This window comes from Miniopterus natalensis, chromosome X (assembly GCF_054644295.1).
Source record: "Miniopterus natalensis isolate mMinNat1 chromosome X, mMinNat1.hap1, whole genome shotgun sequence".
NCBI classification, from domain to species: Eukaryota; Metazoa; Chordata; class Mammalia; order Chiroptera; family Miniopteridae; genus Miniopterus; species Miniopterus natalensis.
In genome coordinates, this window is record NC_142103.1 from 83,605,320 (window position 1) to 83,621,016 (window position 15,697).

A 15,697-nucleotide genomic window follows, 5' to 3' on the forward strand; every position below is an offset into this window, starting at 1 on the left:
AGTCCCCTGAAAATGCCCACTCAGCCTCAAAACTTGTGACCAGAATTTCAGACTCAATATCATATATAGTAAAATTAAAATGAATATGTGCATGCTTCATTCAATTACATTCAGTACATACAAGACTTTAAGTCTGGGGTAGAAACTGAGCAATGTGAGATCCCTTTCCCCCACCTTAACCTTTTGCCTTTTTAGCTTTCTCTCACTCTCTTATTGTCTGTCCTCCTTCCTGCCCCTTTCTTCTGAACTCAGTCTTTTGCCCTTCCCCCTGCTTTCTTCTTTTGCTTCCTCATTACTGAAGTTGAATAATTCTAAATATCTGTGGCTCCAGAGGGTTGGTCCAATGAAGTTGTTTTTAGTTCCCAGAAATAAGAGCAGTTGTAAGAAAAAGAAAATGGTTTCTGGCTGCATTAACAGTGATTTAGAGTCTCTTTTGAACACATAGATTTCGAGAACATTCTATTGAGTGTGAATATGGTACCTACACAGTAAGCTGGGGGTTTTAGTTTCTAGGATATAAATTTCATGGCGATGATAATGATATGATGATAAAACAATAAACAATTAGTCACACAGTGAGATCCACTTAAGTAAAACAAGTGGTGATGCTATTTAAAGCAGATGGGCATATCCAATACATATTTGTCACCATTCTTAATTTCAAATTCACAAGTGCTGGCTGGAGGAGATCCTTTCAGGCAGTAAATCAGTTTGCATTTCTTTCATAGCATAGAGAGCAAGACTAAAGGAGCCAGTCAGAATTACTGCAGGAGGTCAGTTCTCTGCTTTCATCTCCCTTCTCTCCATGCTTCAAATAAGAATATGAGGGAAATTCCAGGACACCCTATTGGTTACTATCCTTAGCCTGTTCCTACCCTCAAGAGCATAAGGTTCCTTTGGCCTATAAGAGTAACAGAAGTTATTTCCTTAGATAATTCTTTTTAAGGCTTTAAATTAATTCTACCCTGACACTGTATGGTTCTAAATGTCTTTTCACTCATTCATTCATTCAACAAATTTCCATTGAGTATCTACTCTCTGCCAAGCATGATTGTAAATGCTGGGTAATACATCAATTCCAGCTATTCTAATATTCTTTTGTAAGAAAAATCTTTGACACAATTGATATGATCTATTGGTAAACTGGAATATGCACAAATGTCAATCCTGTCACTATTAAGTGTTGAATCATTCTCAGCATATCTTATCTCTTAACTCTTTGGAAAATTTCCTTCCATATGACAATAATGAGAAAAAAGATGATACAAAATGGAAAATGAATAGCTACATTCTGGTTTTCTTCTTCTTTTGAGGAGCATACAAACCCATTTCCAGGCAACTTGGTATTGTGGGAAGACTACCAAACCTGGAGTCAGATGGCTTGGATGCATCTTAGCTTCATAACCTTCAGGAAGTTACTTCATTTTTTGAGTCTCCATTTTTTTATCCTAAAAACAGTCCAGGAATCTTTGCCCTACCTTCCTCTGGCATAACTGATACAAAAAATAACAACACTGAAATAATGTTTGTAAAAGTGATCTGAAAACCATCAAGCCCTTTCAAATGCAAATTACCACTATCAAACAATCTGATGCTCCTTTCAGGGAAAACCTTCACATTAGAATTTCTTTTTCTCCATTTTTAAGGGGGAAATTTACATAATCAACTAGCATTATTTGGGCATTTGGCAGTATAACCCACATTTATTTCCTCATGAAGTAGACCAATTAGAAGTTTTCCTTATTGAAAATGAAATGCACTCCCCGAGGGCCAGATTCAGAGTTGGAGATGCTTTGTTTACTGAGGGTTTCAGCCAAGGCTTCAGGTCCGCAGAGGAAAACTCCTATTCTGGTACTTTGGGGAAAGAAAGAAAGAAAAAGACAATTTCAGGCTTTGGGATGCCATAGATTAAACAGTAGTACGGGAATTTCCAAATGATTTCAGGCCCCAGGGCACAATCCCCTCTGCTCCTCCTTTGTCTTTTCTACAAATGGCTGAGTTCAGATGGCCCTGTCAGAGAGCTGCTCAGCCCTGTTTGTGAAAGCAGCAGGATACTTCAAATGGAAATTAACGTCCCTGGAAAATGACATTCAAGTAGGGTTTATGGAAATTTCTACTACAGAAAAAATGGTGGTGAATTTGTGAGTTGTGGGTTACTCGCCTCCAGGGCTCTGTGTCCTCCCAACCCTCTCCAGCATCCTGAAATTAGGTGCAAATCCAGTTTAGGTACAACAACTCTGCCCACAGCTTGGTGTGACTTTATCCCTCTACATTTTAGAGTCTGAAGCCCTGCTTCTCAAGGTGTGGTTCCAGACCAATAGCCTCAGGGGCAACTTTTTAACAATGCAGATTTTTGGGCCTCACCGCAGATCTACTAATACCAGCACCTGCATTTTGAAAAGATCCCCCAAGTGATTTATATGCTCATTAAAGGGTAAGCAATGGCTTAAGGGTATATTTGTGGAGATTTCTTGAGTTTATCATGTATTCTAGCAAGATAAAGGATCCCCTCAAAGTTTCCTGATGGGTAAAGTTTGAGTGAAGGCAGAAAGGACCTTGAAATGTCTGTCAACTTATGATTTTAGAAGCAAAAACTAAAACTGAAAGTGGGAACAGTGTCTCCTTAATAATATGTATAAATTGTAATAAATTAAAAGAAGTAGGGACACTAGTGAAATTTAGAAGGTCAAAGAAAAGAACCGACTTATGGCCCTATTGGGAGGAGCAGGATTCAGAAAGTCTGAAGTGGGGGCCTGAGAGTCTTTGCTTCTAATAATTCTCCAGGTAATTTTGATGTGATTAAAAGACTCCTATTGAAGTCAAAGATATGCAGAACCTTCAACTCGGTGTAAATACAGGAATCTTGGTATTTTCATTTTCAGTATACAGATCTAGCCATGTTTGGGAGCTGCTGCTTTTAGGCAGACCATGAGCCTCAAGAACACCTTGAAGTGGGAGATGCCTTACTTTGGGTGTTGACTCGCAATTGTCTTGAACTCATTATCCCAGTTGGGCCGTCCATACAAAGTCTTTTGTTTCAAGCCTGTGATGACATCTTTCTCTTCATCATGGTGCACAGCAAAGTGATCGGCCTGCAGGAAAGGAAATGAATTTAGAAAAAAGGGACATACTGTAAAAACACGTAGATATATTTACATGTCTCACAAAGCAAGCTCTCACTACCCATTCTAACAATATATATATATTTGGAGCAAAGCATTCTGAAGGGTAGAAGATAAAAAAGATGAACAAACTAGGTCTCCTCATACAATTTATAATCTAGAAGGGCAGACCTTGAAGTATCAATATGAATAATCATATTTGTAGAAGAGGGTATGATGAGTGCCATGGAAGAGACACAAATTTCTCAATGAGAGCAAAGAAGGGAGTTAAGGTGGGAGGATATGGGATGGTTTCAGGATGGCATCATTTGATTCAGGCTTTGAAGTGTGGGTAAGATACAAATTCTCTTACTTATTTTTCTCTCTGCTCTATATGTCATCTGCTCTACCACTTCATCTCTGTGCCAATATACTTCCACTCCCACTCTTGGAGGACAATCACTAAGCATTAAAACAACCATTGACTAAAATGCACTCATAGCCCGGCCGGGCGTGGCTCAGTGGTTGAGCGTCGACCCAGGATCCAGGCGATCGGGGTTCGATTCCGGGTCAGGGCATATTCCCCGGGTTGCGGGCTCGATCAATGACTTTCTCATCATTGATGTTTCTATCTCTCTCTCTCCCTCTCCTTTCCTCTCTCTGAAATCAATAAAGATATATTTTAAAAAAATAAAATGCACTCATATTTTGATAACATAATGAGACATCAAATCAAGCTTAAAGCCAGTCTGTGTGTGTGTGTGTGTGTACATGTCACATATTGATTTCTGCTACCATTCTAGGGAGCCTCAGTTTGAACAACAAACATGTTTTATAAAAGCAGTTACTTAAATTTATTTAAAATTAAATTAGATTTTAAATCCACTGGACAGGGGATGAATGAAGTTAAGAAGGGTGGTTACTCTGGTTTAATAATCATCTAGAGCCTAGTTTGGCAAAGCAAAATAACTCTTTTTCAATACAAATAAATTTCCCATAAAAAACTGTATCTGGCTCTTTAAATAACAAAACTGTAAAGCAATTTATATATTATAGATTTTTTTCAGAATTTCATTTTTATCAAATATTTTTTGTTGTTTTGTTTTTAAATTACAGAAGTCACATAAAACCACTTTTCTGGAGTAGCAATTTTCATGGTCATGTCAAGACTCTTCTAAGACTTAGAGAATCTATGCTAAATAATATGCCAAAACTCAAATGAGAAAAGGTCAATTTTCAAGGTACGAGGTACATGGGGAAGATGCCCAGGATTGAGGAGCCACTGTGATACTGAGATACTGGTCAGGATAGACAGAGACTCTTGCCTGTAGCTCTTCTCCCAGTGACAACTTATGCTGCTTCTATGCAAATAATTAATGTTTGCTTATTTATAAATATGTTATCCCCTTGGAATTAACTTGTTTTAAAGTTTCTCAACTGAGGCATTCTTGTCATGTAGGGCTAGATAACCCTTTGTTGTCGGGGGTGTCTTGTGAATTGTAGAATGTTTACATTGCTAAATGTCCCTGGAGGGAGGGGAAACATACACACACACACGCACACACACACACACACATATATGTCATCTATGTTAGATATATTTTGATTTATTTACAAATTATAATAGTGAACTACTGGGAGTTGCTAAGGGTCCAGCTCTTGAGCATTCTGACTCTGCTAATTACTAATTGGATGCCCTTGGACAAATGACTTCACTTGTTTTAGGCCTTGGTTTCCTCATCTGTAAAATGTGGATAATAATACTGGTTGCTTCATAGGGTTGTTGTGAGGATTCAATTAGACAAACTACATAAACACTAATAATAATATCTGGCCCATAGTATATGCTTAATACCTCTGAGCAATTTAATACTAGTTTAAAAATATACTGTGTATACTATAAAACATGCACAAACATAGAATTAAAAGTATGTACAGTATATGTATGTATGTGTATCTATAAAAGGAGAGAGAGAGAAAGAGAGCTAATACTTTCTTCTCATTACCTAGTGGATCATCTAGTCCACCTGGTTTGAGACCCCCTGGTGGTCTAATAAGGTCGAAGTCATGCCTTTTATTCCTTGTCAGCTCCTTAGCTTTGATCTGTTCCACAGATATCAACTTTAAATATAATCTCAACAGTCTGAACAAGTGGGGATACTGAGTGAGAGTGAATGGGCTGCGTCACCAGAATCCATCAACTGTTATTAGTAAAAACAGTGCACAAGATACTCCAATAGCCAAGGGGAAGTCAGTAAGCCCTGGGCACTGTGGGAAGGACCTGAAATTTGGGATCTTGTCCTCACCTGTGACTCATCCCAGCCGGTGAGGTAGATGTTATAGCTGAGGAAGTCAGCATTATTCCTTTCCTGCATCTGGGTCTCCAGCAACTGTAGCAAGTCTGCAAACCACTCAAAGGCATGTGTGTCCCGGCACAGCCAATAAAAGTAGATCTGAAAGAGGATGGATCATAAAGCAGATTATATTTAAGTAGGACTTGTCAGAATTGACACAAAGATTTCTTCCCTCCTCCCAACTTTTTCTTGCTGCTTAGAAGGTCTAGAAAGAGGTTTTTAGAAAGCTCTGGGCATTTGGCAAGCTGGTTCACATGAACCTGCTCTGGCCTTCATATCAGCAAGGCAGTAAATGAATTGTTTGGCCTCGAAACACATAGTTAAGAAAAAATATTAGCCCACCACTTTCTCTCTGGGTCTGCTCTTGCCATCCCAGAATCCCTGTCCTCTTTTGTACCTCCTTTCAGAAAGACCACTGGAATTTAGACTAGTAATGGCTGCCACAGGACTACTTTCCTGACTGCTACTGCCTGAGTTCCTAGGGAAAAAAGTAGTTCTACCCACACCTTCCTCACATAGAAAAATGGAAAAGGGGGTAATAAAAGGTCATGGTAAGCTTAGTGTTCCTATTAGAGGTAATCTCTAAGGTTACTAGAATGTCTCAAGTTTTTTTAAAGATGTCCTCTATCAGATAATGAAGCAAAATTTATATGGGACATACAAAATCCTCTGGGAATTTATTCTGAAGAGATATCCATAAGAAAGTAAAAGTTACATGAAAGACATGTCTCCTGCTCTCTTATTGGGGGGCTGAAAATGAAATCTGTCTTGATCACTAACCTAAGATGATAGAAAAATTATTCTATATTCTCTCAATGCAACATGAAGGAATCATTAAAATGATTATTGTAAAGCCTGCGACAACACTGAAAACACTGTTTTTAAAAAAACGACATGAAATTGTACATCCTCATCAGTTACAACTTTCTAAAAGAATGTAAACATGTGGGAAAATATTGAAAGAGAATATACAAACAAGGGTAGTTATTGGGTTGGGGTTGTGAATATTTTCTCTCTACCTCAACTTTCTTCTGAATTTCCTGTAATATACTATTCTATATAGTAATATACAAATACAGTATATTACTTTTACTAATGGGCCTGTTTATATAGAAGAACATTTAACTTATCAAATAGCCCTTTTAAGAGAATCCTGCCTCTCAGGAACCATCCTGAGCCTGCCTACACTTCCCTTGGTCTCTGTCACCTTCAGCCACAAAGTCTCCCTCAGGCTTCACTGGTAAGAGTGTGATGGATATTCCAAGCCCTCTGAGAAATGATGGAACCTACCTTTTTGAGCCTCAGATTGGTGGCATTATTGCAATATTTGTACCAGACTGACTTGAGAATGGATGCAAAGGGTGTGACCCCAATCCCTGCTCCCACTAACATCACCACCTCATAGCTGAACACATCTTCGCTGGCTGTGCCAAAGGGCCCGTCAACCGCTATCCTGGAGGGAAGCATAAGAGGAGATGGTTACAGACATATTTTACACTTCAGAGTAAGATGGAGCACACATTATTACCGGGGGTGTGCAATCTGTCATTGCAAACCAGGACAAGGCATCTACGGGGCACTTTATTTTGTGCAACAGCTTTCAAGTAACCACCTTAGTGTCAACATTGGGGTTGGAAGGACGAAGAGGAATTTTTAGCTTATTGAAAACATTTGGTAACTGTCAGGGGTATTTTGTTCATCTCTCCACCACTCTTCACCCACAACACACTGACATACACACACACGCACATCTGTATTTCTTGCTAGGGCATCCCACGCTTGAAATTTCTGCTTATATTGCACATTGAAGTAAAGTGAGAAATTTCTACATCATAATATCTTATAGATTTAATATGTCCAATTTTCATCTGTCTATTCATTGAGTTATTCAACAAACTTTTCTCCAGCATCTACTAAATGCCTCACATCATGTTAGGCATGTGGGGAGAAGGAGGTAAAATGAATGATATATGGCATTTACCCTCAAATAATGTATAGTAATTATACTTTAAGAATATCTTTAATACACTATAAGTTTGTTAGAAAGGTTAATATACCTTGGACTTGATCCTTACATGCTGAAAGGAATTTTGGCATGTTCATTGTTAATATTTGATTCAAATATTTTACATTTAATATAAGATTTATAAATATATGCACAAATACACCACATACATAAAATGGGGACTATAGAGATAGCTACCTATATTTGTAGAACCTGTGTGTTTTGTCAGACTCAGGAGATAGAGATGGGAGGAAAGGAGCTTTTTAATGTCATTTTTCCTTACCTCATACATCTTTGCAATATGTACTTTGTACTCACTTAGGTAGTTTCCAGGCATCTTGAAACTCCTGCTTATCACAGCCACAAGCATTAAACAGTCCCTCCGTCCAGTCCCCAACAATGCGGATATGGATGCTAAAAAAGTCTTCCTCAGGGGCAGAGGTCAGCGTGAAAGGGTGCCACTCCAGCTTGGACACCTTGGGGCATTTGACAAAAATGTATTGCCCCACTTCCATCTTGAATCCCTTCTTCTTCATCTGTAGCTCGATGGTTTTGAAAGGATGAGTGACCACCTATAGAACAAAACATGTCTCTGAAAACTACACTTACAAAAAAGCTTGCTTTTTCAGTATCCATATGGATGAAGAGCTTAGCTAAGATGCCACACCCAGGACCCTTCTTCAGGGCCAACACAGCATTTCCTGCAGTGGATGTGTCTCTCATTGGGCACTGCCCTTGGTTGTAGCCCATGGCCAATGAGCAGCTGGTGCAGGGATACAAAGGTTTGGCCCCTTTCCTCAATTTGGGACAACTCGAAGGTGCTATACTAACTCCAGCAATTCCTGTAGGATCAGCTGAGGCTGCAATTGCAAACATACTGAGGGTCAGCTTTTTCCTCTGCCTAATCTTGCCTTTCTTTTCTTTGATGGGTTCATCTCCTGAGCTGAGAACATGCCCCAGCAAACCTTCCACATTCAGTTTTCTGTCTCAGAGTCTTTACAAGGGAATTCAATTTAAGACACCAACTTATTATCACTTTTTTTTTTTCCCTAAGAAGTCAAGGCAGGGGCTAGAAACAGAAAGAAGAGAAGGTTTCCTGCTCATCCTTCCTGTTTCCCCAGAGAATGAGAGTCTTAGCAACTGGATAGAAGAAGAAGAAGACCCCATTGGCAAGTTATAGCAATATCTCGCAAAGGCTAACTGTATTTGTCTGCCTTTGTCTTAAATCACACCTTGAACCTGTCTGACTCCATTCATTTTTTCTACATTTTGTCTTATTTGGGGAATACACCATCCATCTCTCTCAAAGCCAGATGCTACCTACCCATTGCCATCCATCCGTATACGTGGGTGTTAATAACATCTTTGTTTATAAAAGCAAAAAATTGGAAATAGTCTAAATGTACATCAATTGATAACTTGGTAAGTAATTTTTAAAAATAGAATGCAATAGATCCCAAGATGGCTGCGGACTGAGTGGAAGCTACACTGACACTGTCTTAAGACTAAACTGGAATTACAACTAAAATAGAGGGAAAACATCCTGAATAATCAACTGAAGACTAGCTAGAGAGAACCCTCATAACCAAGGTCATCAAGTGGAGATGAATAGAGACTGGTAGAAAGTGTGGAGGCGTGAGATGGCTGGCGGGGATCCCACAGGCAGCAGCTGAAGGTCTGGAGGGATATTTCAGCTGTGGGGGGTTCCCACTGAGAATTCTGGGGTCTAAATCCCAAGCTGGGCTCCCCAGTAGAAAGTACCACAACTGAGAAAGGTGCCCACATAACATCTGGCTGTGAAAAGCAACAGGGTTTCTGTCTTCCAGGGAGAAATGGCTGAAAATGCAGGCACCCTCTTAAAGGGCCAATGCACAAAATTTTGTGTGCAGCAAATCACCTTGGGCTCTGGCAGACGGAGGGAGGAGTGGACTAGAGCTATGTGAGAAAAACCCAAGGATGCTTGCCCTGGGGATAGAGCTCAGAGGGGAGCCATACGGATCCCTGTGATGAGTCATTTCCCTATTCAGCAGAAGACATCGTTCCTAGGCAGACAATTTGTTGCTTTTGCTTGGAGGGGGGAGGGAGAAATTGCCCCACCCTGCTGGAAAACCACTTGCCCCACCCTGTGAAGTTTACACCTTACTGTGGTGTACAGTCTGAGGCTCATTAAGAGACTCAGATTAATCTTCCTGCAGGCAGAGGTGGGCCTCTGGGTATTTTGAGACTTTGCCTGATATGCTTCTTGACCTGAACCTTGGAAAAGCAGACTTTGTTGGGCATCTTGGTACTGTCCAAACACACCCAGCCCCAGCAGAGTGGACAACAAGTTGTGGATTGTTGATAGCTCCAAACAGGGTACTGAAGGCCAGTCACAAATAGTGTCTAACATTGGCATCCAAAAAGACTGGGAGTCCTAGCAGATATACTTAATACATAGAAACAAATCCAAACAGGCAGCCAAAATGGGGAGACAAAAATACAAGCCCCAAATGAAAAAAAGAGAGAATTATCCAGAAGAAGAACTAAATGAAATAGAGGGAAGCAATCTATCAGATATAGAGTTCAGAATACTGATCATAAGGATGCTCAACAGCATGAGAAAAAATATGGAAACTATGAAGGAAATTAAGAATGACATAGGAGAAATAAAGAATACATTGGAAGAAATAAACACCAGATTAGTGGAAGCTGAGGATCATATCAGAAAATTAGAAGACAGGGTAGAAAAAAATCACTCAATCAGAAAACTAAAAAGAAACAACAATTTAAAAACAGGAGGACAGTTTAAGGGATCTGTGGGACAACATGAAATGTAATAATATCCACATCATAGGATTGCCAGAAGATGTAGAAAGCAAGCAAGGGTGAGAGTACCTGTTTGAAGAAATAACGGCAGAAAGCTTTTCGAACTTGGTCAAGTAAAAGTCACACATGTTCAGGAGGCACAGAGAGTCCCAAGCAAGAACCCAAAGAGGCCCACACCCAGACACATCATAATTAACATGCCAAAAATTCAAGATAAAGAGAGAATATTAAAAGCAGCAAGAGAAAAGCAATCTGTTACCTACAAAGGAGCTCCCATAAGGTTGTCAGCTGATTTCTCATCAGAAACTCTACAGGTCAGAAGGGAATGGCATGAAGCATTCAAGGCAATGAAAATCAAGGATCTGAAACCAAAACTACTCTATCCAGCGAGGCTATCATTCAAGCTTCCTAGACAAAAAATGGCTAAAGGAGTTTATCACCACCAAACCAGCATTGCAAAAAATGTTAATGGGACTGCTGTAATAAGAAGTAGAAATAGAGAGAGAAACAGGCATAAAGAATTAAAATGGCAAGAGATAAATACCTATCAATAATAATCTTAAATGTAAATGGATTAAATGCTCCAATCAAAAGACATAAGGTAGCTGCATGGATAAGAAAACATGACCCAGATATATGCTGTCTACAAGAGGCCTACCTTAGAACAAAAGACTCACACACGGTGAGATTGAAGGGAAATGGAAATGAAAAATAAGTTAGGGTAGCAATACTCATATTGGACAAAACAGACTTCAAAATGAAGGCCATAAAAAGAGACAATAAAAGTCACTACATAATACTAAAGGGAAAGATCCAACAGGAGGATATAACCCTGGTAAACATATATGCACCCAATATAGGAGCACCTAAATATATATATAAACTTCTGGAGAACTTTAAAGGGAAGATTGACAGTAATACAGTCACAGTAGGAGACTTCAACACTGCACTGACTTCACTGGATAGATCTTCCAGACAAAAAATCAACAAGGGAACAGTGACCCTAAGTGACACACTAGATCTGATGGATTTAATTGACATTTACAGAACATTTCACCCTAAAGCTGCAGAATATACATTCTTCTCAAGAATGGATAAAAAATCTGAGGTACATTTATACCATGGAATACTATGCAGCTGTATAAAAGAAGGATCTCTTACCCTTTGGAACAGCATGGATGGACCTGGAGAGTATTATGCTAAGTGAACTAGGCCAGTTCCAGAAAGACAAGTATCAAATGATCTCACTCATAAGTGGGATCAAATGAACAAAATAAACTCATGAACAAAACAGATTCAGAGACATAAAAGGATGGAACAGACTGAGGAATCTCAGAGGGAAGGCGGGGGTGGGTGAGTAGGTGAGGAGAGATTAATGAAAGAACTTATATAAATATACACTTAACCCATGGACACAGACAACGGTGGGGAGAAGGCCTGGGGGGGGGGGTGGATGCGGGGTGGAGGGGATCAATGAAGGGGGAAGGGTACATCTGTAATACTTTCAACAATAAAGTTAAATTTTTAAAAAACATTAAAAACTAGAACACAATTAAAAGCTTTCATTTCAATACAGTAAGTAAGATATTGTTTCTTTGACGATGCCTGAAAAGCTTAGAAGGATTTCATATGTACAACTAAAAACAAACCAAGGGATATAAAAGAAAAGAAAAATCAATAGAAAAAACAGCAATTTCCTAATGTTGACTAATCTTGCTGAACTTTTCTTTTCGCCAGTGAGGAAGAATAGAATGGGAAGTCCTTTTAATAAAAATTGCCAAACATTTCAAAAATTTGTGATTTAAATATATCTTACATGATAAAGCTGTAACCAACTTCCTTTTATTGCTGAAATAAAGAGTTATAAAAGCTTCATTTTGAAAACAGAAAATAAAAATTTATCAAAATTATTTTGAAAATTATGTTCACCTTGTTGCAATTTTGTATGGTGAAGCCAATTTTTACCACATAGCAATTTTGCTACCACAGGAAAAAATTAAGATTGAATTTAATAAAATAAAATGTATTAAGGAACAGTATTATCACTGGAATACTTATAGAACATACCTTGTTTCTTATGTGTGTTTATATGAGAAGAAAACAAGTATCTGTTTTCTTCAAAAAAAACCAAAAAACAAGTTTGCCTTAGAAATATGTGTAAGGGAAACACTTGTCTGGTTAGTCAGTTCTAGTCTAGTAAGGGAAATTTTGAGATAGCTTTTTGCTGATCTGTGGTATTTTTCTTATAGTACGATATAAGTATCATAAAAGGAGAACTTTTGTGGCTTTTTGTATTTCCAGATTTCCAATGTCAGATGGGCTGTCTTTATTATGACCTCCCATAGTAGCCAAGAAAGAAAAGTTAGGGTGAAGGACAGGAAGAATTTGTGTATTTTGCAAAAATAACCCATAGTAGGGTTTTGGCAAATATTTTCTGAACTGAAATAACTTTAATTAAATTTTATTTGATACAAATAGTCTTGTCTGGTGTTTCCTGCAACTATAATAAGAAGTTTCCATTTCTATTTATTTAACTGGATTTTATTTATTTATTTATTTATTTATTTATTTATTTATTTATGTATGTATGTATGTATGTATGTATGTATGTATCTATTTATTTAATAATGAGAAGCCGCATAGATTGTTGGGGAGAAAACCACTATGTGCTTGGCGCTAGGAGACTCAATTTTAGATGCAATTTAGTTAATAACTTGAGACTTTGGGCACTTTAATTTTGTAGCCTCTGACTACATACAAAGCACAGAAAAGGAGATAAAGGGGACCTGGGAAACTATCTCAACCTCAACCAGACCTGGTCTTGGTTCCTTGGTTCTTTTGGCATCTGAATATTTTAAGGCTCAATGTATGCCCTTTTGAACTTACCTCTTGCTTCTCCTCTCTTAACTAATCACATTATCACTTTATGTCCCTCCCCTCTACACACACACACACACACACACACACACGTACACACACCACATTCATTTACACAAAACATTTGGGTACATTTTCAACAGAAAATGTTAACTTCTAGTTTACCCAGTTAAAAGGCCCAACCATTTGATTATCAAGCTAAGTACATTGAAATTAACTAGGTTATCTCTCCGCTCTAAATTTAATCAAAAGAAACAGCAAAAGAGAGCTCTGGCTAATGATATAGAGAACTTGGGTAGACTTTTCCATGCTATAGTTAGATTCTATTACTAATTCCTAAACCAGCCAATACCTTGGTGATGACCACCTTCTGTTGAGATCGCCAAAACCGTACAAGCCTCTCACAGAGGTACAGGAACATGGGACCCACTATCCATTTCCAAGTCTGTAATCAGAGCAAAAGATTAAAAAATGAATGTGAGAAGGGGTGATGGCTAATAAAAGATTCATGGGGACAAAACATTTTAGAAGTCAAGTTAATCTTTGTAGGCTTTAAAAATATTTTATATTAGATTAGTAAATGTCTTCCAGAACAGAATGCATGAAAATATCTAAAATTAAAAGTTTGAGCCAGTAAAAATGAACATTCTTCAAGGCCATATTGGGGAACTGTATCTACAGTATGAAAATTTCCAAAGAGGAACTGTGCACAAGAATGGGATTTCCTCCTAGTGTTGCAATAGCAGTTGCAATAACCCTACAGCAGAGCAAGGTTGGTTTCAGAATTAATATTTCTCTAAAGGTTAGTATTTCAGCAACACCATATTTTTAATGCAATATTGCAAATGCTTTCAATTGTTATGTAGTCAAAATGTATTCTTTTGCAAGATGAGAAATTTTATGTAAGAATTTAACTGTTTCTCCAATATCCCTGTAAGTTCCTAGGGACTATGCAATGCACTTGCTAAATAGGGCTAAACCGAAAGATTTTCAGATTTCTCTAGATTCCCTCCTTGTCAGAATCTGTGGTGCTTCAGAACACTGGAATTACCTTGTAGCACTGTTGGCTATATAAAAACATTTATGTCAAACAGATCCATCTTGGGACTCAGTAAGTTAGGTTCCTAGTTTAATACCTGAAGTAGTAAAGAATTTTAGAAGGCAATACCATCTAAAAGATGACATTCCAGAATGGATTTCAAGAAGAAAATAAAACCATGAAGTGTTTCTCAGTCTCACATATGATCTATTAATTTTTTTCAGAAACTTATTATTGGAAGTTGAGAGCGCCTAGTTCAATACCTGAAGTAGCAAAGAATTTTGGAAGGCAATATCACCTAAATGTTCCCCTCTCTAGCCATAGTTGAAGAATATCTACCCTAAAAGTCAGAATGTTCTGCTAACGGCCTTTGTTTTCATGGCACAGGTTTTTAAAACAGCCTGGCATCACCCATCTATTTCCTGGGTGCCACCATGGGGATCCATTGAATGGACTTAGGCCTTGAACATTGCCTCTAACATCCTCCAAAACCCAGAAGCTCCTCTGAGGTAGATGCCTGTTAAGGAAGTAGTACTCTAACTCCAGCCACCTTCGAGGAAATGTGCCTTCTCCTAGCCTATAAGAGAACCTGAAATACAGTTCTCTTTTTATCCTTCCTGTTGATGTCTGCATATAGTGAGGACAGTTCACTGAGGTGTCTGGTTGCTTTTATTAATGAGCAAGGATGTTTAAAGATGTTGAGTCCCCAAAGTACACGCTGTGTCTAAAGGAAGAGTAGTCCTATATTAGTAAAGAAAACAAAAAAGAGAAAATGGGATGGGAAATTTACCATTATAGTGTACTCTGCTTAAGAAAAAAATTATATTTCTGCTCAGAAGCCCTGTACAAATGTTGTGGGGATTTTTGGGCTAGCTTTATACCCATGGCTAGCATAATAACCAATAAAGTACACTGCTTGCCAAGGGAGAAAAATATGAACATCATAGGGCCCACTTCTCACTCTACGGAACAGAGATATTAAGAATACACAAGCCTGGCTGGCGTGGCTCAGTGGTTGAGCATCGATCTAGGATCCAGGAGATTGCGGTTCGGTTCCCGGTCAGGGCACATGCCTGGGTTGCGGGTTCGATCCCCAATAAGGGGCATGCCGGAGGCAGCCGATCAATGACTGTCTCATCATTGATGTTTCTATCCCTCTCTCCCTCTCCCTTCCTCTCTGAAATCAATAAAGATATGTTGTGTTTTTTTTAAAAAAAGGATACACAAAATGGAGTTTTCAGAGCTCCCAACAAAAGAAAGTAAACATTTCGGCAAGTTTCCCTTTTGTCACCCTTGCCACACTCTTGCTCTGCCATGCAGTGCCCTTGCATGTTAGGATGAACCTGGCTGTCCAACCTCTTCTATGCCTCATTGACAGGACCTCCCGAGGCCTAAAGGTAAGCCTATGTGTCACCTCATTGATTTCCTCCCCAGGTCCAAAAGCTATATAGAAGCCTCTTCAGATACTTCCCGGTATCTGAAGAGGCTCCTAGCTCCTTATAGGTGATTTTCTCAC

At 38.6% G+C, this 15,697-nt stretch overlaps 1 protein-coding gene across 1 annotated transcript in view; it reads right to left on the reverse strand.

Annotated features, from left to right (window-relative positions):
• Positions 1-265: 265 nt before the first annotated feature.
• The window catches only part of CYBB (cytochrome b-245 beta chain), a 34,410-nt gene continuing 18,978 nt past the window's right edge, over positions 266-15,697 (reverse strand). The window contains exons 8-13 of the mRNA XM_016216752.2: positions 13,495-13,587; positions 7,779-8,032; positions 6,746-6,908; positions 5,408-5,554; positions 2,968-3,092; positions 266-1,854 (exon numbers count right to left, since the gene is read on the reverse strand). Coding sequence (XP_016072238.2) covers positions 1,728-1,854; positions 2,968-3,092; positions 5,408-5,554; positions 6,746-6,908; positions 7,779-8,032; positions 13,495-13,587 — 909 coding nt within the window. The 3' untranslated portion in view covers positions 266-1,727. The remainder of the gene's footprint in view (positions 1,855-2,967; positions 3,093-5,407; positions 5,555-6,745; positions 6,909-7,778; positions 8,033-13,494; positions 13,588-15,697) is intronic.